This window comes from Urocitellus parryii, chromosome 10 (assembly GCF_045843805.1).
Source record: "Urocitellus parryii isolate mUroPar1 chromosome 10, mUroPar1.hap1, whole genome shotgun sequence".
NCBI lineage: Eukaryota > Metazoa > Chordata > Mammalia > Rodentia > Sciuridae > Urocitellus > Urocitellus parryii.
Window position 1 is genome coordinate 91904134 of NC_135540.1, and position 26578 is coordinate 91930711.

At 32.9% G+C, this 26578-nt stretch overlaps 1 protein-coding gene across 1 annotated transcript; it reads left to right on the forward strand.

Moving 5' to 3' along the window:
• The first annotated feature begins 2039 nt into the window (after positions 1-2039).
• LOC144257221 (UDP-glucuronosyltransferase 2B31-like) lies at positions 2040-23337 on the forward strand. Its single transcript, XM_077803258.1, has 6 exons — positions 2040-2763; positions 4148-4296; positions 14781-14912; positions 16737-16824; positions 17721-17940; positions 22903-23337. The coding sequence occupies exons 1-6, from the start codon at positions 2040-2042 to the stop codon at positions 23180-23182; spliced, it is 1593 nt and encodes a 530-aa protein (XP_077659384.1). The 3' UTR covers positions 23183-23337.
• The last annotated feature ends 3241 nt before the right edge of the window (positions 23338-26578 follow it).

The following is a 26578-nucleotide window of genomic DNA, read 5'->3' on the forward strand; positions in this document are numbered from 1 at the left end:
AAGAACAAATCATGCATATAAAATGCATTGAAGAAAATAAAAGCAAGTATATGGTTTTAAAAACACAAGTAGTGAAATTTTGTCTCCTCCACATCTTCTTCCTTTTGTGGGGAGAAGAGTTTATAGTTTGAATATTGAATGTGTCGCAAATGATTGGTCACTGGCTCAAGGCACCACTGGTAGGTGAGAGAATTTTTAGATTGTCAGGCCCAGTGAAAGAAGCTTAGGCAATTTGGCATACGCCCTTGAAAGGAATTCTGGGATCTAAGCCCTTCTCTTCCTTTCTCTATGTCACTTTTTAAATTCCTAGCCAGATTCTATGCCATACTCTCCTACCAAGATGTACCCCATTAAAATCAGCAATGGTTCCAACAGACTGTGAAATGTCCCAAACTGTGAGCCAAAATAATATTTACTTCCTTATCAGTTCATTATCTCAGGAATTTTATTAGAGTACCAATACAAAGTTGACTAATACACAACAGAGATTAAATTAAATGATATGGGATTGCTGTTATTTTAGATACTAATTTAGCAGTTGGTGTGTATTGGTGATCTCAAATAAGAATAATTTTCAAGGAATCCCAAGAAAACATGTCTTTACCAGGAGCTTTCTAAAAGGTGAGGTGATTTGATCAAAAGTTTGACCAGATCTACACTGGAGAAATGCTGACTGAACCTCTTTGATTGTGGTATAAGTGCTCTGTGTGGGACACAGAAAGGTGAGAAGAAAGAAGACTACTCACACCCAGTTACATATAGCACATTCTACCAAAGTATCAACTGGATATCAGGGCAAAAGTTGCCACATAGAAATAATAACCTAAGAAATACGATAATTTAAATGTGTAGTTATACATGTATACTCATTGATTCTAAACAGGACTCTTGGAACAGTTTCATTGAAATTCTAAAGCATATCACCATGATCATAAAAACCTTAACCTTATTGAAGGAGTGATTTAAGGGGTGATGATTGGAAAATTTCAAGAAATTTTAAGATAAGCTACATAGGAATACAGAGATGAGAGAAATTGAATAAAGTTTCATCTGTAACTTCCTTTTAGTACTCCTAAATTCAAAAACATAATAACTGAAATAAAATGATTCTTCAGATAACTTGAATGCAACACATTGCTTAGTAAAACAATAATGATAAATATCTAAAGATGAGTTAAGTTCCTAGGTATTTTATTTTTTTTAAATTTTTTTTTAGTTGTATATGGACATGATGACTTTATTTTATTTATTTTATGTGGTGCTGAAGATCAAACCCAGTGCTTCACACATGTCAGGGAACTGCTCAATAACTAAGCCACAAATCCTGCCCCAGTTCCTATGCATTGTCTGCTTTGAAGAACAAAAAATAAGCACAGTAATGTTAGATTAGATGAGAATGTTTTACACTATGGTTAAAAAAAATATTAACAATAACTCTTAAAAACAATAAGGTAGACTCATTCAAGTATCTGCATCACTGAAATCATATTTTCAGTAGGGGAGTCCTGTGATTGGAACATAGCTTGTGACCACCCATGTTTGTGTTGAGGTTTGTACAATATTGAGAGGTGTGATTATTTTAGTCAACTTTTTCATCACTGTGACCAAAATGCCTAAGAACAACTTAGAGGAGAAAAAGTTTGTTTGGGGCTTAAGGTTTCAGAGGTCTCAGTCCATTGATGGCTAACTTCATTGCTCTGGGCCTAAGGTGAAGTACCACATCCAGAGGGAAGTCCCAGCAAAGAAAAACCACTCAGCTCATGTGAGCATCTGGAAGGAGAGAGGGAGAGAGAGAAAGAAAAAGAGAGGGGCACCACAGGACAGATGAACCCTTCTAGGGCATACAAACTTTTATAACCTTGAGGTACTCTACCTTGTGTTTGTCCTTCTATCATCCACATGATCAGCCTGTACAATTGTACTTTGAAGTTCAGAAGTTATACTTTAACTTTGGATTGATTTATCCTGAGACATATAAGCCTGAGAAATTGAAGAAAAGAAGAGCTGCTAATGTAAAAGAAGCATTACATTGCACCAAGATGTCTGTGAAAAGAAACTCAGTTCTTCTGCTGATACAACTGATGTGTTACTGTAGTTCGGGAAGCTGTGGAAAAGTGCTGGTGTGGCCCACAGAATACAGCCATTGGATCAACATAAAGACAATCCTGGATGAACTTCTCCAGAGAGGTCATGAGGTGACTGTTCTGACATCAACAGCTTCCATTCTTATTAAACCCAACACAACATCTGCTATTAATTTTGAGGTTTACCCTGCACCATCAAGTGAACAACATTTGGAAGAACTTTTCTCCAAATGGATCCATGAATTAATTTATGATACTCCAAAAGATGACATTTGGGGATTTTTTTCATTATTGCAAAAAGTGTTCAAGGAAGGTTCTGATACAATTGAACAACTCTGCAGAAATGTAGTTTTAAACAAGAAAATTATGATGAAACTACATGAATCAAAATTTGATGTGGTTCTTGCAGATGCTGTTTGTCCCTGTGGTGAGCTGCTGGCTGAGCTACTTAAAGTACCATTTGTATACACTCTCCGCTTTACTCCTGGCTATACATATGAAAAGTACAGTGGGGGACTTATATTCCCTCCTTCCTATGTGCCCATTATTATGTCTGAATTAAGTGCTCAAATGACATTCATGGATCGAATTAAAAACACAATGTATATGCTTTATTTTGATTTTTGGTTCCAGTCATTTGATGTGAAGAAATGGAATCAGTTTTACAGTGAAGTTCTAGGTAAGCTGGTTCTTTGATTAGTACTGTGAAACCTAAATTTCCTGTGCCTTTAAGCTGAGCTTGCATGAATATAAAATCAGAAGAACTTTCTTTTCTGTAAGTAAAAGGATGGAATGAAAATATAAGATGAACAAATAGTTTCACCAATAATAAAGGGCAGTTATATTATATATATATATATATATATATATATATATATATATATATGTATATATATATATATATATATGTATATATATATTTTGCCAGTTAGAAACCAGTGGCAATTATTTATTCAAATAGTTTCAGGAAATAATAACCTGCAAATTGAATCCCAGAAGGTTTCTCTGAGCAATTACATATGCATTTTACTATTCTTTTCATCTTAAAGGACAGTCATTATTAATCTCAGTAAATGTTTTAATAATGATATTCATGTACATTAATAACATACACATGTATTACTAGCACAACCATATATATGTACCATGGAGGAAATTGTTTACTTTTGAATAGCTTTATTTCCTCTGTTAGAAATTTGAAAAAATATGTATTTGCATTGCTGTGAAGATTACTTCACCGTTAACAGTGTCTCTATATCAGGCACAGAAGAGTTATACATTGTGATACCTTATATTTCATATTCCTTTGATAAAAGCAAACTAATCATGTGTTAAGCCCTAAAACCTTGGTGTAGAGTAAAACGACACCTTATTAGTCTATATTTTTTAAACTGCATACACTATTTAAGACAATATGAACTAAATTCAGCATGAGAATCAATCTCTATTTTAATATTTGTGTAAACTTTCTGGCAGTTACTTTCAAAAATGTATATTTTTACAAAGTTAATACTATTAATTTCTTAATATGAGGCAAATGCAGAGGAGGTCAATAGGAAGTCAGGCATACTCACTAAATCACTACAGTTCACTTGAAGAATCAAGGCTCAAGGGAATGGTTTGCTCAATTGTAAGAATTCACTGAATACTCCTAGAAAATATATCTCTACAGTTATGGGAGCACTGATTGTTAATGGATTTCACAAAAATTCTAAAAAAATAAGTTACTTTTGTAGTTTTGGAGAGAAAATAAAATGCATGTTACTTCTAATAAGGCTTAGGTTAATAATCTAATTGTGATTGCGAATATACTAATAGAACACTAGAAAGTACCCACACAACTAGTTTATGTACATATTAACATATATAAAATATATCAAATATACTATGCAAAAATGTGCTCTAAAAAACATACCCATTGTAGTATGTAAACACACGAACACACACATACACAAGTGCATTTGAACACCTTGCCTACACAAATCCAACTCATTTCAAGGCTATATATCAAGCATTCAAGGTACATGTTTCTCATTTTCTTTTCTTCTCTTTTCTCTATTCAGGGAGACCCACTACAATATATGAGACAATGGGGAAAGCTGATTTTTGGCTCATTCGAACCTATTGGGATTTAGAATTTCCTCGTCCATTCTTACCAAATTTTGACTTTGTTGGAGGACTCCACTGTAAACCTGCCAAACCACTCCCTAAGGTGAATCTTCTCCTGTTTGTTTTGTTCTGTTTGATTAACATTTTTGGTAGAAATGACTCTGCATTCTTAATTCAGAGTGTTTAACTCAGAGATATGAAAAGCAAGATAAAAGAGTTCTGCCAATTATAGACCCAGGCATTTCTATGCCATCACATGTAATGGCGTTTCATTATTGTCATAGAAGAAGGTAGGATATTGGCTATCCTTTGAGAATAATCAGGAAAAAAGACCTTCATTATGTGATACATAATAAAGAATCAATAATTTATTCTAATAAATACAGAATTTTTATTAAGTGGCTGTCATATACCAGAGATAAGTGCTGGATATAGAGAGTTATAAAGTCGACACAGTTTCTGCGTCAACCAGATCTTATATTCTGTCTGGGTACAGAGACTGTAACAAGTAAAAAAAAAAAAATGTGTGAGTTATCATGAGGAAATTATACAATACTAATGAAACCTCCAGCAAAGATCATTAAAAAAAAATTCTAAAAGCCTTCATAACTAAGATGAATTCTAAAGAATCCACAGGATGGGAAAAGGGGTTGAGGGAGAGAGGGAGACACAAAAGGAAAAGCCCATACAATAAATAGTAAGGGAAACACCCAAGAACTTCAAGAGTAGTTCAGCAGGAGAAGGCTCAGCAAAGAGCAGACAATGCTACAGAGGTAAGTGAAAGCTAGAAATTAGTAGGAGTTTAAAATATCTGTGAAGTACATTGTGTAGCCAATGAAAAGAGTTAAGAATAAGACAAATGTGAATAAAGTTTCTGTTTGAAAAATCTCAAAATGCAGTCACCAAGTTGGATTTTAGAGGGAAAGACAATGCAGAGGAACCACTCAGGAAGTTGTTGCAAGACTACAGATAACAATGTAAACATGGATGAGGTTGTTCTTACATGTGACTATGCTTATTTATCTACTAATATTCAAACTTCATATAGTGTTCCCTGGAAAAAGTAGATAATACTGATACACAATGTCCTTGGTACAAACATAGGATCCATAGCAATATTCGATATTGTAATTATTCTTTTTTTGTTTCTATAATACTATTTTTCCCTCTGAAAAACTGAATTTTGTTATCTACTTTTTAAGACCCTACCTATACCAAAAAGGTAGGATTAATACTTAGAAATAGTAATATTAGGGTATTTTTACATTTAATTCATTTTAGCATACCCTAAACACTGCTGTGTACATTAATTTGGATTATATTCAAATTGAGAGATAGAAACTCACAATATGGCTGAAAAAACTACCACAGATTTTCTCTTGTATATATATTGTATGATAGCTCTATTACCAAGAATATTAATTAGGTAATATGTGGCAGGCACAGTGGATACAATTTCATATATAACAGAAATGAGATTTCTGAAAAATCAATACTGTATTTTCAACCAAAGACCTAGAGAACAGATATTCTCTCAACTTGCTTAAAGGTAAATGCATGAATTTTGGCAATCAAATGATAAAGTGGAATTCCTGAAATGATATTATAAGTGTTCAAGCTCTTCACAACCTTTTAGCTTTAAAGTATTTGCTTTTCTCAGTGATATAAATGTGTGATCTTTACTTGTCTTCACTCCAGCATTTCAACAAACTCACCTGAGAACACAGACTACTACATCATAGACCATGATAGGGATGTTTAACTTGAGAGAGCTTTCTGCCATATGCCAATCTTAGAGGACACCTCAGGAAAACTCCCTTGGATAACTTACCCCTCAACCTCACAGCTTTCAGAGAGAATGAACATAGGAAATATATACTGCAAACATAATGATGTCCTAAGTTTTCTTGTCATTTATTTCTGAGCACAGCCATTTAGTTTACAGTTACAAAATCTTTCTGTCAGCAAATAGGATAATATTTCATAGGAGGAAACAGAAGAGTCTAAAACATTTTAAATAAATACTATGCTTAGAAGCAAACATTACTTGCCATATTGCTATGTGATCTCTAAAGAGTGGCTGTTTCCCTACCTGTTAAAGACAACAACACATTGAGATCTTACTTAAGCCTCATATTCAATAGAATTATTTTGTTGTTTGTGATAAGTTCCATACAATACAAACAGAATACCAAAACGTTAATGAAAGTTCTGACTAAAAACTGAGACAGAGCTATTGTAAGTTTTAAAGCATTAACCTCTGATCTTGAGAGATTTCCCCATTCACAGTAGGAGAAAGTTACCTTTTCAATAAAGGGGAAATGACAGCAGAGAGAGGAGGAGGAAAATAAGAATGTAGATAGCAGTGTGATCATGATAAGGAATAATAGAACCAGGTGTTATTTAATAGAATAAACAAGATTAGAATACAGGCCAATATTACAAACACTGTCTGATGGATCTTTATTATATAAAGTAATGCTCCCCCAAATTACTTGCATTTCCATGAATAATTAGATTCTTAGAACAATTTCGGAATTGTTTAAACACAGAAATTTGTCAAAATGACAAAGATACAAATGTATCAATACTCTTAACAATGCAAATAACCTTTGGTTTCACAGTATACCAATTGTAATTATACAAACAAAAAATCAAATGAATGTAATCTGTGTTCATGGCAATTACTTATACAATACATATTGGAAAAATGTCTTACATTAATTAATTATCACATTAAGTGATGTCATATTTTAAGTAATGATTTTAAAACTTATTCTGGTACATACCACACCATCAGAATCACTTTATTTACTTACATGTTTATTTTTATCTCTCTTTTTGTACTATGGATTGAACTCATGTGCACTCAACTACTGAGACATATCCCCAGTCCTATTTTACATTTTATTGAGAGACAGGATCTCACTGAGTTGATTAGTGCTTCTCTGTTGCTGAGGCTGGCTTTGAACTGGAGATCCTCCTGTCTTAACCTCCTGACCTGCTGGGATTACTGGTGTGTACCAACTTGCCCAGAACAATTACTTTAAAAATAAATGCTTAACTACATTAAGTCATAACACAAGTTTAGTTGGAGACTAAAAGGCAAAATACTGATTATAATAATATCATTATTTTTGTGAGATGTAAAGATTCAGAAAAGAATTTTAATCTTCCATATACATTATATATGTGCATGTATCTACTCATGTACTTACATGAACAGAAAAAAAAAAGACCACAATAAAAAATTCAAATTTTGTACCAACAGTATCTCTAAATGAACCAAAAATCATTTTGGCAAATTTTCTTAAACCATTACATACTTTTTTCATGCTCTTCCAAATTTTTGCATGATTAATGGTTTTTTCCTTTAAAAATAATGTTGCAGAAAGACTGGGACCTGTCTATGTCAGGGATTAATTGGTTTAGAAAAGGGTATATTTATAAAACAGTAATAGTGAGAAAATGTTTGTACAATACGAGATGAAGAACATTTTGAGCAGGGAGACAATATATTGAATATATTGCTGTAGGTTGCTCTAGGTTACTGGAATCACAAAATAACTGGATGTGTCACAAGTTCCTAGGAGTAGTGCAATGTTCACTCTATGTAAATGAGCTACTCAGCAAGTTGACCTGTTCTATAAAAGGGCCAGAGGAAGTCCCATTGTGGTGCAAGAGCTCCCATGGTTCATAATGAGATGAAAAATAAGGTTTCTTTACAGACACTGATACACAGTTCATTCTCATACAACTTCAATATCATTAAAAAATTTTAGGGCAAAAGATGAGATATATAAATAATCCAAAGATATGATTACTCAAGTACATGTATCATTCCGATGCAGTGAAAATGCTGATTATGGATCAGTATATTTCTGGACATATTTGTACACGATTATTAGGATCATTAGAATTATATAAAAGAAAGTCCAAACCATAATATTAATCTTCTGAATGCTACTGTTTGTTAATCTCGGGTTTTTATGAGCTATTATAGAGGAAAACGTGGAAAACTCACAAATTATAATTTAAGAAATGAAATACTATAGAGATAGGAAACATAAAAATGTACAAAAATCCTATGCAAAGGTAACTTTACTTCTGGGCTCACAAGGACAGAAATAAGTACTAATAATTACATCTAAAAAATCATCCAGATAACCTGCCTGGAATAAAATCAAGTGTAGTACTACAACAATAATAATTGTAACCAAGTACTAGCTATAGTGTTTAACAAAAAATGAACATTAGTAATGAATAAAATTATGAATTAAGAGTCTACATATAATAATTTCTAACATCATCTCTTGAATGGCTTTATATCATTTCTTACACACACACACACACACACACACACACACACACACATTTATTTCTACAAGTAAGCCTAATGGTGGCTTCTATGTCATAACACACACCTCTTTCCAAAGAATGTGAGTGACTGGGTCAATTTAAAAGTATCCATAACTCCCAAATTCTAATAATACATGCTTTTCTCTTAGTTTACATACAAATAATTTCTCTGCTTTTCCTACATTTTATTGGTTCATTTCATTGTACATAATGATGAGATCTGATGTTACATATTCCATACATGTACACAATATAACAGTATAATTTGGCCAATACAACTTCCCAGGAATTTCCCTTCCCTTCCCACCTCTCTCCCATTGGTCCCTTTCTCCACTGATCTCCCTTTGATTTCCATGATATCCACCCTCATTTTTTCGATTTTCCCTCTCTAGCTTGCAAATATGAGATAAAATATACAACCCATGACTTTCTGAGTTTGACTTATTTAATGTAATAGACTCTAATTCACTTCATTTTTTTGTAAAATGACATAATTTTATTTCTTATTTTGGCTGAATAAAACTCCATTGTGTATATATATTACATTTTCTTTAATCAGTAATCTATTGGCAGATACCTAGGCTGGTTCCACGTGTATTATGAGTTGTTTTGCTATAAAATGGGTATGCATGTATCACTGTTATAAGATGACTTTAATTCTTTAGGATAAATACTGAGAAATAGTATACCTGGGTGATATGATATTGACATGCTTACTCTTTTGAAAACTATCCATACTGATTTCCATAGTGGTTGTACTCATTTACAATTCCTCCAATTTGTAAAAAAAAAAATGTTCTCCATATCCTCTCCATCATTTATTATTCTTTTTATGCTCGATGACTACTATTCTGACTGGTGAAAGATAAAATCTCAGTGTAGTTTTCAATTCCCTTGTTTCTAATGATGGTGAACATTTTTGGTGTTTATATTTTTGTTGCCTATTTATATTTATTCTTCTGAGAAGCATCTTTTTAATTCATTTTCTCTTTGATTATTTGGGTTGTTTGGTTTTTTTTGTATAAAGTTTTTGGATTCTTTATGTATTATAAATATTAATAATTTGCCAGAAGGTGTTTTGCAAAGATTTTCTTCCATTTCATAAGTTCTCTCTTCACAATTCTAATTGTTTCCTTTGCAGTTCAGAAGCTTTTTAATTTGATGCCTTCCAATTTATCTACTCTTGGAATTATTTCCTGACCTTTACGGGTTCTATTTGAGAAAGTCATTGCCTGTGCCTATATGATGGAATGTTGACCCTACATTTTCTCCTAGAAGTTGTATAGTATTGGTTCTAATCTCTAGGGTTTTGACCCATTTTGAGTTGATTTTTATGCGAGTTGAGAGATAAGGATAAAGTTGCATTTTTCTGCAATTTTCCCCGCATGATTTATTTAAAAGGCAATCTTTTCTCCAACGTATGTTTTTGGCATGTGTGTGGTTTTCTCTGTGTTTTCTATTCTATACTCCTGGTCAATATGTCTGTTTTCATGTCAGTACCAAGCATTTTTTGTTACTATAGCTCTGTAGTATAATTTGACATCAGATATTGTGATGCCTCCAGCATTGCTTTTTGGGTTTAGAATTTCTTTGACTATTGAGGGTCTTTTATTCTTCCAGATAAATTTTAGGATTATCTTTTCTAGTACTGTGAAGAATTTCATTGATATTTTGATGAGGATTACATTGAATCTGCATATTGCTTTGGATAGTTGGTGATTTTAATAATACTAATTTTACCTATCCATGAACATGGAGGGTATTTTCATCTTTTTTTATGTCTTCTACAATTTCAATCTTCAATTTTAGAGGTCTTTTAACTCTTTTGTTAGATTTATTTCTAGGTATTTGTTGTTGTTGTTGTCATTGTTATTTGTTTGTTTTGAGTCTATTGCAAATGAAATAATTCTCTTTATTTTTTTTCTACAGATTCATTGTTGGTATATAAGAAAGCTATTGATTTTTGTATGTTGATTTTGTACTCAGCTTTTGTCAAATTTTTTTATTAGCAATATCAGTCTTTTGGTGGAGTCATTTGGCTCTTCTCTATATAGGATCATATCATCTACAAACTAATATTTGAATTCTTTGTTTCCTGTTTTCTCTCTCTTATTTATTTATCTTTCTTTGTTGCTATTTTACTGGTTTTGGAATTGGTTTGTTCTTCTTTTTCAAGGGTCTTGAAATGAAAAATTAGGTTTTATGTGGGATCTTTATGATTTTATTATACAGGAACTCATACCTATAAACTTTTCTCTTAGAAATTCCTTCATTCTGCCCCAGAGGTTGTATTACCATTCTCATTTGAGTTTAAGAATTTTTACATTTCTCCTTAATTTCTTCTACAATTCATTTTTATTCAATAGAGATTGTCCAATCTCCATATGTTTATATAGATTTTGTATGGTTCTGTCATGTTGATTTCTAATTTCATCCAATTATGATCTGGTAGAATATAATAAGTAATACCACTTGTTTTTTATTTGATGAGAGTTGTTTTGTGGCCTTAAATATTGTCTGTTTTGGAGAAGGTTTTCTTGAGATGCTGAGAAGAAAGTGTATTCAGATGCTGTTGAATAAAATATTCTATAGATATCTGTAAGTTCATTTGGCTTATGATATTTTTCAGGTCCAAAGAATCCTTATTGATTCTATGTCTGGATGACCTATCAAAAGATGAGAGAATTGTGTTGAAATTACCAAGAATTATTTTATTCGGGTCTATCTGGTGTTTCAATTTGACTAGTGCCTCTTATGTAATTAGTTGGATCCATGTTTATGACTTAAATATTTATAATTGTTATATCTTCTTGTTGGATTATTTATTTTACCAGTATGAAGTGACCAGCTTTGTCTCTTCTGATTAATTTTGGCTTGAAGTCTGTTTTTCAGATAAGAGTAGATAATCTTGCTTATTTTCTGATTCCATTTGCATTATGTATCAATTTCTATCTTATTGCTTTCAGCCTATGGCTGTCTTTTCCTGTAGGGTGTATCTTTTATAAACAACATATCATTGGGTCTGGTTTTATGATCCATTCTTCCAGACTACATATTTTAATTAAAGAATTGAGATGATTTATATTCAATGTCATTTCAAAAAGATGTTTATTAATTCCTGTCATTTTGATTCTTTTATGTTTAATGTGATCCTATTTCTCATTTGCTTAGCTACTCTTCCAATAAGATTTGTTCATTTTTGAACTTTAGGGTTTGCTTTTTTATTTCTTCTATATGGACTCTTTCTTTAATAATTATTACCATCATGGTTGCTTATTCTCTTTACTTTAGTACTGTCTGAATATTCAAAGCTGGTCACTTTTTCTTTTATATTTGACGTTCTGTTTTCAGTATTGTCTATTGTACTATAAAGATTTTCAACTCACCTTTTATTTAATTTATTTTATCTTTGATTTTGAAGATTTATATTTGGTTCTTTTTCAATATTTCCATCTTGTTGAATCTTTTATTTATATTCTGCAATGATTTTTTTTTAATTCACTCAATTGTTTTTCTATATTCTTTTGGAATTCATTGATCATTTTTCTACTTCATTGATCATTTTAAAATATGATAATTTCATTGACTATAGTTTATAATAATTTACTTTTTGAATGTTTACCTGATTTTTTAAAAACAATTTCAATATCTTTGGCATCAGTTGTTGCTAAATTAGGAACTTTTAAGTGATTCCATGGTACCTTATTTTTACATAATTCTTAAACTCTTGTGTTGGATTTTATGCATATGTTAGGAAGGATTTCTCTTCCATGCTTTTTTTTTAAAAAAATAGTTTCAGAAGGACAAAATAACTTTATTTTATTTAGTTTTTTTTATTGGTACTGGGGATCAAATCCCCCTCCCCCCGAGTGCTCATGTGTGCTAGGCAAGCACTCTAACACTGAGTCACAACTCCAGCCCTCTTCTATTTTTTTAAGGCATAATATTTACTTTCCAAAGTGTCGTGAAGTGATCTGGATTAAGACTCCTTTATAAGTATGGTATTCACAGCCTTTGAATTAATTCTCTCTATTTTTCCTGTGCAGTAGATTTCCATAGGTAGAAACCATGAACCCACCCCAGCTGTTTCTATTTGAGGCCTTAGCATTTGTTTCAGTTTTTATCTCTACTATACTCTGTATTAAAGCATAGTTAGTGATTGAATACCATTAATTTTCATGTGGAGCAAGATGAACTATATTTTGGTTGAATTTATTTCAGCAGTGGATTTCTCTACCCTGTGAACATGTAGTGTCACTGTAGATTTTCAGATATTCACAGAATAAGGGTAAATAAACAATAACAATATCTGATACAAATAATATACAGCATTAAAATAAATATCTGGATTTTCTTATGACTTCCAAAATGTAAATTGCTACAAAAACCAGAAAAAGTGGGTTAGCAATTGACAACAACGAAGCAGTGCATAAATATAAACTAAATCTGACATTAAAACAAGAAACAGGTGGCCACTATGTAATCCACAGAAGTAATAATTTGAACAACATTAATGTTAGGATCAAGAGTTATATAAACTAATTAGTTTAAAGATGGCAAAATAACAGTCAGTAAGAGGAAATAATGTGAGATAAGAAGATAGGGGTAAAAAGTTTGAAATTTTAAACAGTGAAGAGAGAGAATGCAGAAGATACAGCAGGTGATAGTCGTAAGGATGGAGGAGAAAATAGGAGAAACAAATAAATGGAGAGAGAAATTGAGAATAGATTTTTGCTACAACCAGGAGAATAAAAGAGAGATACAGAAACAGACAACTAAGACAATACAAAACAAAACAAATATATACATACCAAAAATCCCTAACTATCAAAAGACAATGCAAGTAAAAATAGCTACATTTAAAAAATGCTAAAGCTGAATAAAAGAAAGAAATGTATATGAATACATGTCCATAAACCAATCAGTAATGGAAGAATACACAAACACACAGAAATAATAAGAAATAGTAAAAATATTCTTAATGATAAATGAAGGAATCATTTCCACTGAGGTGGCCAAAATTGTTAGAATGGATGGTTACTGACAATATTCAACTGTTTTTCATTCCATTTCTTTTTTACTTATGTACTGTTATCCCCTTCCTTGTTTTGTGTTTCTCTCTGAGCTACCACTTGGAATGGCCTAAGACTGAAGGTGTTTGAAATAATTCTCTGCTCCCCTTCTTACCAGTATGACATAGGTTGAAATGGGAATAAGTGTGAGTTGGAGATTTGTGTGCACAGACCAGATCTATGCACTCCTGGGGTGGGGTTGCTGCAGTGTTCTATGGGATGAGTTCTGATGGAGGAAACTCAGGTCTAATCAGACCTCAGGGGTTTTGTTGGTACATATACATACACTGAAGAAATTGGATGGACACACACCTAGGGCCTGGCAGTTGCTTATCTATGTAGGGAGCCTGAATCTCAGAAGCCTCCTAAGAATTATACTCATTTCACAGAGGAACTGATTTCCACACACTCTGCTGTTCACCTGCACATCTTTCCTAGGCTCAGTCCCTTAGTATTTTGCTAAGTACCTGTTCAGATTCTCACCCACTTCAGCTGGTCACATGAGCCACCAGCTCAAAAGAAAAGCAAGTTGTGCTGCCCCTTTGCTCTTCTAACTTGAATCCCCCAGGGTAAAATCTTATCTATGCCTGTTTCACTCCCATTTAGCTAGGTACATTCTAGGCCACACAAAAGCATTCTAGCAGTGTTTTCTCAGATCTCCCAGTTCTGGTAACAGACACTGGAGCAAGGCCACCTCAAGATGAATTCACCTTATCTCTCCCCAGGCAGTAAATAAACAGCACTTTTCAATCACAAGTGCTCAGTGGAGCCTCTGGATCAGCTAAGTTCATGTTGCTTCTCTGATCTCAGGTTTCTTCATACCAAATATGTCCACTGTGTTTCTCCCTTCATTTTCCATTTTTCTTTGGTACACAGCACCATTACTACTGCTTGTAGCTGCTTCCACAAACAGTTTGATATCAATGTAGTCTTCTTTTTTTAATGAACCCAAGCTTCTGAGTCTCTGAGACACACTCACTGTCCAGTATTGAATTTTAGTGAAATCCTTCTTTCACCCACCTCACTAACAAGCAGTATTCTCACTGCTTATATTTTGATCCTTGGAGCAACTAGAAAGGCAGCCTTCCTCTAATCTGACATCTTGTATCCTCTCCCTCTTCATCTTTTTTTGATGGAGCAAATGTTTTATTTACAGGAAATGGAAGAATTTGTACAGAGTTCTGGAGAAAATGGTATTGTGGTATTTTCTCTGGGGTCCATGGTTTCTAACATGCCAGAAGAGAAAGCCAATATAATTGCATTTGCTCTTGCACAGATTCCACAGAAGGTAAGCAAAAGTGCCCTCTTAGTGGCCAAATATGTAAAAAGTCTGTTAAACTTTATAAAGGGTTTTCTTAATGAAGCATCCTTTGTGAAACATAACCTATTGTGTATCTCTAATTTATCTCAAAAATCATGTTTTAAACCAAAATATGTGTGGTTATTCTAAACAGTAGAGAGCATTTAATTCATGTTAATGTTAACATTGTGATCATAAAAATATATATTTTACAGGTCCATTGTGAAATTTTAATTGTAAGGGTATCACAGGCATTTACACAGGTACCACATTCTTCCCTGTTACTTCATCCATTTCCTTACAGGATCCCTGAGGGCACTATATACATGGCCAATGTATCAGAAAGCTATAAAAGTTAACTCATAATTGGACCACCACAATAATGCTAAGCAGGTATTGAAAAAGGTTGAATTTTATCATGATTTTAGTTATCCCATGTAATCCCTTATTCCTTTCTTACCCTCATTTAAGAATAGGATTCTTGCCATTATATACTTCATCATTGCCCAAGAACAATGGAGTCTGCCAAATATGGACTGAACTTCTGAAACTGTAAGCCCAAAATACATCCCCTCCCCATTAAAAAAAGTATAAATTTATTTAGCAAACTTTTCCTGGAGTTTTGAGGATAAAGGCTACCCAAACCATTGGGCCAAATTCCCACTCAGTCAAATGTATTTGTAGAAAAAGAAAAAAACAGTTCACACTAGTGGACGGGATCCTGAAAATGTCTGACAATTAGAGAAATTGGAGAGATTAGTTCTGCATTTGAAGTGGACCCTGTGCATTATAAGTGTACCCCAAAAGTCTTTGCTTCTAAAACATCAGAAAAATACCTTTTAAGAAGAAAGAAGAGAGTATAAGGAAGAGTCAAGCAGATTCAAGCCTGACATGGGCTGAAATTCAAAAGTTCCCACCTCCATAAAATGCTTTAATACCACAATTTCTAACATAACCACTCTTGTGGTCTTTGAGTGTTTTCCATCCACTTTGTAGTTTCCTATCTGATATAGGCTTCAACTAATCGCCCAATTATTTTTTCCTTCTGTAGACCTAAATTTACTTTGCTGCTCCCATTGCATTTAGAAGATAAGCACTTAAAATTATACTCCAGTTCATGAAGATAGCATTTAATTTCCAAAATCAGCTCCTTAATTTGTTCCTAGACATAAAAATATCTTGGAGATATATAAGACTAATAACAAGATTTGTACTGCATCATTAAATGATTACACACAGTTTTAAAACATTAAGCAACCTCACAATTTTGAACTTTATTTCAATATCCATGTAATTATTTGTATGTTGCAAATGGGTTCTTACTTTTAAAATTTAAAGAATTTCCAAATGCACCAATATTGATAGAAGTGTGGGTTGAGATCCATAAGTACCATTAAAAAGTTTATTATAGGTAGTGTTTAATAAATTGAAGCCTAAAACAAGTTACATGTAATTCCTAGTTAGGATTCATTTATTTCTAACAGTAGCTGACTGCATTAGTTTGCTTTTGTGTATAAAAAACAATGCAAACTGAAATAAGCATCTTAAACAATACATGTCCTGTCTCATCTATGTCACTCACAAGAAATAAACATAATGATTTTAATTTGGAAAATGAAATCTAGGATAAAATTGCATAAAACAAAATAGTTATGGAGTTTTAGTTTGTATTTTCATAATTCTCATTACTTAAAATTGTACTTATTTCCTTATGTGTTAAATGTTGAACTAGATCTCTTAAATTTTTGAATGCAAACATGCTATAACATTAAACTTTAAATCATAGAATAAGGTACATTCTTTACCAAACAGGTCATCTGGAGATATCAAGGCAAGAAGCCAGATAAATTAGGACCCAACACTCAAATATACAACTGGATCCCCCAGAATGACCTTCTTGGTAAGACTCTGAGATAAGTCCTAAAAGCATGAGTACCATCAATCTGGATGCTTACAATTCAACAGGAAACATTTTATGCAATACTTGTTAATTAAAAAAATCAAACACAATGTTCAACTTCCTTTTAGTTATTTTCCAGGCCAACTGATGGTTTGAAAAAAAAAAAAAAAGCAAAAACCTGCAATTTTAATATACACTGTCATTATATAAAGAATCCAAGTTATCTTTATTTCTGGTACAATTACCTCTGCAAGAATTTATCACTCAGTTCCTGGGTTGTCTCTCTGTGTTGTTGTATGTCTTTCACTTATTCTTTCTTCTCCTGCAGGTGTATTTCAAATACCTTTCAAAATGGAATCCAGGGTTTTTTTTTCTGTAATGAACAGTGACTCTTAATTTTCTCTGGAAATTAATGCACATCTTCATTATGAAGTGCAAACATTTTGTAATGAAGTGTAGTCTCTCTTTTCTCTGAATTCAGTACCATCACCATCCTATTCCCTGTTGCTTTGGACATGCTACATAGCAGACTTAGCGACTTCAGTTTTTCTTAATGAGATAATATGCTAACATGTCCTTCATGACCTTGTTTTTCATAAGTGCATGTTGATTCTTTTACTAAAAAATATTCTATTTTTTCTACCTATTAATGATGTATTCAATATTCAAGTCTCAAGTTATGTACTCTTTCTTGCATGTAGTTTTCGGTTAGCACTCTAGTGGAATTAGGTGCTTGTTCCTCTGTGATATGAAAAAAAATAATTAATTCAGGGTCATGTTTACAATAACTTGTCACCTAGAATATACTCTGATCCCTTTAATGTCTTATAATACACATTTCTCATTTCTATATAAGATTTAAATTAATAATTTTTTTAACATTAAATCAATTGTAGGTCATCCAAAAACAAAAGCTTTTATAACTCATGGTGGAACCAATGGCGTCTATGAAGGGATTTACCATGGGATCCCTATGGTGGGCATTCCTTTGTTTGCGGATCAACCTGATAACATTGCTTATGTGAAGGCCAAGGGAGCAGCTATTCAATTGGAATACAGAACACTGTCAAGTTCAGATCTTCTCAAGGCCTTGAGGATGGTGATTAATGACCCTATGTGAGTACACAACTTTGACATTGGGTAGTATTCATAGAAAACTGGTCTTCTCACCAATGAGTATAAATTTTAGCCCATTTTCAGGAGGGTAATTTTAAAATTAATTAATTAATTTATATATGACAGCAGAATTCATTACAATTCTTATTACACATATAGAGCCCAACATTTTACATCTCTGGTTGTATACATAGTGTATTCACACCAATTCATGTCTTCATACCTGTACTTTGGATAATAAGGATCATCATATTCCAACATCATGAATAACCCCATGCCCTCTCCCTTTCCCTCCAACCATTGCCCTATCTAGAGTTCATCTATTCTGCCCATGTTCCTGCTCCCTATCCCACAATGAATCAGCCCCCTTATATCAAAGAAAACATTCAACATTTGGATTTTGGATTGTCAAACTTCCCTTAGCATTATGTTGTCTAACTCCATCCATTTAACTGCAAATGTCATGATTTTATTCTCTTTTATTGCTGAGTAATATTCCATTGTGTATATATGACACATTTTTTATTCTTTCATCTATACAAGGGCATCTAGGTTGGTTCAACAGTTTAGATATTGGGAATTGTGCTGCCATAAACATTGAAGTGGCTGTGGAGGAGGGTAATTTTGAAAGAATCTAAAGACTCAACCCATATTAAATCTATTTTCAATCAGTTTAACCATTACTGTTTCAGAGTTGTATACAACTTCGAATATCATAAGAATTTCAAAATTGCATTGATCTTGTAGATTACATAGGAAAATGATTACTGCACCATTTCTACACATACATAAATTATTTGCCATACATAGCCATTTGCAATGAGGATTTAATTTTTAAATATGACAGTATATACAGAAGAAAAGAATGATAAACTTAGAGAGATATGACAGTATCTTAAATCCATACCTAAAATTTCTGCAACTATAAATTATTTTATTCAAAAATTATTTCATCAGTGTTAATATTTTCACAGATTTTAATGATGTATAACACACAATATGCCATTTATCTCTTTAAAGTGTGAATTAAAATTCAAATACATTTGATGTTTCCATAGTTATAAAACTCTTAAATATTATAATTTTTGGAAATTTTGTCACATCAAAAGAAATGTGACAATGCATTGAAGTCATTTCTTATTGCCTCCTAGACTAGGCAAATTCCATTTATTTTTTGTCTCTATAGCTCATCCTATTCTAAATATTTCACATTAAAAGATAATAAAATTATTGTCTTTTTCAATGTTTTTTTTTCACTAGTTCTGTTAGTTTCATCATGCTTTGCCAAGGGTCAGTCTTTATTGTTTTTTATTGTTGAATAACATTGTGTGGTTGGAAATATTCAAAGTAATTTATCAATTCATCAGTTTATAAAGGTTTCTGTTTCCAATTTTGATTATTATGAACAATGTGCACAATTTGTATGAACATAAGTATTCATTTCTTCTGGTAATTCTAGTTATAGAACTGTTAGGTCATATAATAATTTTATATGTATTAAGATCTGCCAAACTGTTTTCCAAAGTACATGCAAAAATTTTTACAGCATACAAGCAATATAAGAGAGTTCCAATTTCTCCATATCATTGTTAGCATTTATTATTACCTTATTATAGTCATCCTAGTGAAAAGGATTGTAGCTCACTGTGGTCTTGACTTGCATTGCATGATAGCTAAAGAGCATCATTTTATGTGCTTTTTGGTCATTCACTTACCTTCATGAGAGAAATGTCAGTTCCAACCCTTTGCTCATTTTTAATCAGGCTATTTATGTTTTAATTATTGATTTTAATATTTCTTCATCTTTTATGGACATAAGTCTCATCAGATATATGATTTGCAAATATCTTTCTAACATTCCATATGGTTGATTTTTTTACCTTTGTGATAATCTTAGAAGCACAATAAAACTTGCTTCATGATATTTGATAAAACAAAACTTCAATATTCAACCTTTTCCATACTGCAAAAGGAAATTATATGGAGTATATAGTTTCTTGGTAGAATGACTGTTTTCAATTCAACTCTCATTTCTCTTAATGATAGAATTATTGCTTAAGGAAGGTATCACTTAAAGGACAAGTTCAAAACAACATTTCCAAGAAAAAAATAGTAGCACAATAAATAATAAAAATACTCTGAGAGAATAAAGAATGGAAAAAAAGAGACATAAAATAATGTATAAATGGAAAAAATACAGATTAAAATATCAGACTTAAATATGAATATATCAGTTTTACATTATGTCCTAAAAGACTTTTCATTACCCTAACAATCTCTGTTCCTTCTCTCCTGATCCCTTTCTTCTTGTATAATTGTCTTCCTGTTACTTTTATATCACCTACCCTGCCAGATTCCACATGTGAGGGTAAACATGCAATATATTGTATTTCTGATTTTTTTACTTATTTCACTTACTACTGAAATGTTTAATTCCATTTTGTGTTCATTCTTGTACATGGTCAGAGTTAGGGATCATGCTGCAATCTTCTACATATGGCTATCCAGTTTTACCAGCACCATATTTAGAAAAGACTCTCTTTTCTCCAATGTGTATTTTTGGCAACTTTCTCAACAATCAGATGGCTACAGCTCTACAGGTGTATATCCTGGGCCTTTATTATATTTCATTGGTGTTTGTCTCTTATTATCCCACACTATGTTGTTTGTGTTAATATGGCCCTGTAGTCTATTTTAAAATCGGAATTGTGTTAATTCCAGCATTTCTCCTTTTATTGAAAATTGCTTTGGATATTTGAGATCTTTTAGGATTCACATGAATTTTATAATTTTTATTTTATTTCTGAGAAGAATTTCATTGGTATTTTGATATGGTTTTTTATTAAATCTATAGTTTGGTTTCAGCCAGATGGCTATTTCAACAGTATTCTTTCTGCTGGTTCATGACTTTCCATCTTCCAGTATCTTCTTCCTTCAATATTCTATAAATTTCATTGTAGAAAACTTACACTTCCTTTATTACATATATTCCTAGTGATCATTCTTTGAAGGTATTGTTAAAAAATATTTTTCTGATTTCTTTCTCACTGAATTTGCTATTTATATATTTAAAAAGCTATTTTGTTTTGTGTGGCTATTTGTATATTGTTACTTTTCTGAGTTTATATTTCATTATCAGATTTAAGTCTTCTAATTGATTCTTAAGGATCTTCTAAGAGGCAGAACATATGACCTGCAAATTCTGTATCATGATCCAATTAGTGGGCACATGAGTATCCTTACTTCACCATCCCTACAAGTTATTTGTGATATTTTTGGTGATCACTTAGGATATGGTGTGTTTTTTCTTGTACAATTGGGGGTTATTATAGAAAATGTAATGTATTTTATATTATTAGGAAATACATTTAAAACAACATAAAATAATAGAAGAAATACCTAGGGCTACTATGCTAAAAAAACCAAGAAAAGTACCTCTGAGGAGTGACTTGATGGCCAAGACCTTAGCCATAAGATATAAGAAAGACTTATGGTATTTCATGAAATGATACTCAAGGAAAAATCAGATGAGATTAAAAGTATGAAGGTGCCAAGGGGAGAGCACATTTGGGAACACTGGAGAACAGGGAAAACCCACATGTACTCAAAACCACAAAAAACTAGGAATGGATCTACAATATAATTCACGTATCCCACTTCTCAGTATATAGTCAAAAGATCTAAAATCAGTATAGTACAGGAATTCAACTACATCGATGTTTATAGCAGCACAGTTCACTATAGCCAAGCTATGAAACCAATGTATGTGCACTTCAACAGATGAATGGATAAAGAAATTGTAGTGGATACACATAATGGATTATTGGTCCTAAAAGATGAAATTATGTCACTTTCCAGTAGATACATAGAACTGGAGACTATCATGCCTAGTTAAATAAGACAGGCTCAAAAAGACAAAGGTCAAAAGCTTTCTCTTATATGTGCAAGTTAATCCAAAATAATGGGGTGCAAGAAAGGAAAAAAAACAGAATTTTATAAAAATAGAGGAAAGGTCAATAGAGTGAACAAAGAAGATTGAGGAGGAATAAGCAGGAACTGGAAAAGGGAAGAAGAGTTGAAAGATTCTGGTTAAAGTTCATGTGTACATTTGTGGATATATCACAGTGAACCCCAATATTAATTATATGCAAAAAACACTAATTAAAAAAGTATACATAAATTTCAGAAAGATCAATAGAGAGAGTGAAGCAAGGCAAGGAAGGGTATGGAAAGAGAGGAGTGCTAGGGGCTAAGTTAGAGCAAATTATATTCCTTGCTTTTGTGATTACATTAAAATGTGTCTAACATTACATATAACTAAAAAAAGTCAATAAAATTAAAATTTAAAAAACCCACATATGCTTAGACAGAATGAGTGAGAAAAATATTATCAGAAATCATGGCCAGTGTCTAACCCATTAAAAACAACTAGTACAAGAATAGACTTGGATTTTATTCTACTTATGATGAGAAGTCACATGAACATTTTGAGCAGAAGAGCTTCATAATTAGATGTGCATGTTTTAATAATGCCATCTTGGATACTGAGTGGAAAATACAGTAGAGGGTAGAAAAGAAGAGGAAAAACAGAGAAAATAGTTAGGAAGTACTGCACACCCTGATATGATTCCTCTTTAAATTCTTCAAGGTGATCTTTCACAAATTATGTGCCTTCTCTCTCACTTATGGGACTCAGAATGCTTCATTTCCTCTGATGGAAAGCATTTGACTCACCTTCTTGAAATTCTATGGGCACTTTTGAAATATTTATGCATCAGAACATAAGTTAAAATCAGACATTATATGGTGATGAAAGAAAAAAAAACAAATCATACGCAGGGCAAGTCTCTGATAATTATTTGAAATCATCCATATGGCACTTGTGAAAAACTTTCATTGACTTCATGTGCATAGACAGATTAACTTACTTTCAATATTGATACTTTTATTTTTCACCTTTAGATATAAAGAGAATGCTATGAAGTTATCAAGAATTCAGCATGATCAGCCAGTGAAGCCTCTGGACCGAGCTGTCTTCTGGATTGAGTTTGTCATGCGCCACAAAGGAGCTAAACACCTCCGGGTGGCTGCCCATAAACTCTCCTGGTTCCAGTACTACTCTTTGGATGTGATTGGGTTCCTGCTGGCCTGTGTGGCAACTGTGATGTTCATCATCACTAAATGCTGTCTGTTTTGTTGCCAGATGTTTTCTAAAACTGGAAAGAAGAAAAAAAGGGAGTGATTTTATCTAGGCCTGGCTCCTCCCTTTGCTCCCATTAGAGAAGGCTATATGGCCAGGTTCCTACCTATCCTAACAACTTTTCACAAATCACTTTGTCAAGTCAAATTTTATCTTCATGAAATTCACTCCCTGTGTAAGAGACAGAAATATTTCAGTTCAAGGAAAAGTTATTTGAGAAAATAAAATTAAACCATATGTGTTTATATTGCCATTTGATTTTGTTTTGTAGCTTTCACCTCTTTGAAGACAGAGTTCACTAATTAGAGTGTTGTGATTTGCCTTTCCATTGGTTTCCAGGAAACTGGAAATGATGCTTACCTTTCATTGTGCATTCAGCCCCAGCATCCCTCTTTCTTGAAAGATGAAGGAAACGAAGTCATTTGTCAGTGGCTTTAGAAATGTAGTGATGCCTACCTGCTTTCACTTATCAAATAGAAGTATGTGGGAAATATTTGTTTTCATGAGCTCACTCCCTTTTGATCTTTGCCCTTTAAAAAATGTTCACCTACATGTCCTCATTTTCATTCCTTCTTTGGGTGGATATATAAAATATCATTTTTTTTTTATTTTTGATTGAACACAGCAGAAGGGTCTGACTCTAAGAAAGAAATAGCCTGAGTTGCTTTAGTTATACCAGTACAGACAAAAGGGGTTCAGTAGGTGTAAGATTTCAGTGTAGCAGGGGATCCTCTGGTAAACAGGTTGTTTCAAGTTTAGCAGGTAAAGGCCATCTCTGCCGAATTCTGGAGAGCTGTTGTTTGATTAAGACTCTGAGTTAAGGCAGAGAACCAGCATGATCAGGGGTTTGGGAATTTCACACAGGATTTCCCAGAAAAGCAGCTTCGCAGTCTTATGTTGGCTCAAACAAACCCATAATTCATATATGGCTTCCAAAAATCTTACAAAATTATGAAATCATAGTGTTAACAGAACTGGGAACTTCTGAGACACTGAGGCAATGCAAAGACCCCCTTCAAACCCCGAGTCTTGTGATCAGTTCAGAATAATTTCAGACATGTCACTCAGAGTAACAGGAATGAGTTTACTGAAGGGATATAACAAAAGAGAAAGGGGACACTCTCAAAGTAGAGAATTGTTCCTCTCAGAGAGGAACAGGAAGACATGCCTCTCCTGTACTTGGGTTTCATTGGGAATCCCAGAGAAGATTCCAGTAAGTTCTGCTCAGATCCACCTTTGGATTTTGACTGAGAGAAGGGTGACATCAGACTTTGAAGTACTGACTGTCATGGCAACTGTAGGTCACCATGGCCCATGCTGAGTAGTTCCAGTTGGATTTTGTTGTTATTTTAGAACCTGGGACTGAACTCAGTGCACTTGACCACTGAGCCCATATCCCTATCCCTATTTTGTATTTTATTTACAGGCAGAGTCTCACTGAGTTACTTAGGTCCTTGGTAAACTGCGAAGCCTGGTTTTGAACTCATGATCCTTCTGTCTCTGCCTCCTGAGTCCCTGGAATTATAGGTGTACACCATTGTGCTCAGCTTCTAATTGGATTCTTAACCACACATTCTTACAGATTGTACATTGAGGAAGAACTATTGTTACCTTCCAGAGTTTCAGGATCTTAAGACAAGTGTCTCTTGGGTTCCTCCCATTAACATTATCTTGAGTCTGCATTTTCCTGCAGTTAACAGGTACTTTGCTGAGGAATGTGACATATCCTGTCCACTTAGGCCAGGCAGGGCTGCAGGTCAATTGCTTCTTGAAAATAAAACATGTTGGGGGGTCAGCACAGTGAGCCCATTTTAGAGAATTATTCTCTTCACTTTGTGTTCCCATCATTCCCAAATGTCTGTTTACTAATGAGAATAATTATTTTTAAAACTATCACTTAATACACTCAAAGTACTGAAGAATAATGTACATTGAAGTGTAAGAAAGCTTTGGCCATCAGTTGTATAAGACACACCGGGGACGCATATACCCAACACATGGAACTCTGAGTACTTCTCTAGGCAACTGAATACAGTTTACTATTGCAATGTTCACTTTCTTTATTTTTGAAAACTAATTTTAAACTTCAGGAAATGTCTTGATGAATATAAGCACAAAGATTGAGGACTTATGCACATATTTCTCTAGTACAACTGTGTATGTAGCACCCAGAAAATTGTTTCTCTTTAGTTGTATTAGATTCTTAGTTTAGAAACAATTTTGTCATTTTGCCTAATGAATTCCTTCTCAGTTGGGTGAAAATATTTTAGTCCCAGACTAGGAGGCCTATAAATGTGGTTCTAGCACTTCCATATTTCTTTACTAAGAGTGTGCAATTCATTCTCTTTAAGGCATGTAATGTTAAAGCATAGAAATGCAAATTATTAGTCTTGTGTTTTAAATTGTAAAGTGAAAAAATGAGTGAAAGGATTTCTATTATATATTCTTAACTACTTCCATCTCTTTTAAATTTATTTTATACAATACATATTTGCAAGCTCCTAACTTGAACCCAAAGCAGTAGTAGATATAAAGAACAAAAGTCATATTCAAACTCCTTTCAGTTCACTTGCAGAAACAAGGATCAGAGTTCTTCCTCTGAATTGCACAAAAGAAATGGAAGAATGCTAGAAAGTTCTTTCCATTAGTCTCATACATTGAATGAATTTATAACTCAAAATATTTGTTTACATTTGTGTCTATTATCATTCCAGATTTAGAGGATAAAATATACAAGATTACCTCTATACCAGCTGGCTTACTATGATGATATTTAAGATTTGGAATAAAGAAATGATTACACATCGTGTTTTCCCCACATTTTCTCACATCGTGTCATATATATTTTTATATGACACAATTTACAGATATTTAAATATAAGCAGCATATATGTAATAAACAGACATATTTTCCATGCATACATAGTAAATAAACACATAGGTTTATTAAACTACATGCACTTTTAAACATATTTGCTTTCATTATGGAATGTCCTTTCAGACACCAGCCATATGTGTATTTACATGACAATTTCCCAATAGCTGTAGGACTATAGCTTTAATCTTCCTTTTCCTGTTCAGTATGACCCACTACATTATCAGAGACAGAGACCAAAGCAGATATCTGGCTCATTCACACCTACTAGGATTCAGAGTTTTCTTTCCCAACCCTACCAAATGTTCATTTTGTTGGAGGACTCCACTGCAGACCAGCCAAACCTCTGTCCAAAGTAAACCTATTCCCATTTAGTTGTTTCTATCTTTCTTACATCTTCATCAGGTATGATTTTCTCTTTCTTGCTCAAAATGACTCACTAACAGTGACAGAATTACCTGAAATGGAGCAAAGATACCTATAAATTGGAATTCTTGCATGTCTATACCACTACAAATAAGTGAATTTCATTTTTGTTACAGAAGAATAGGGATTTTTGATGG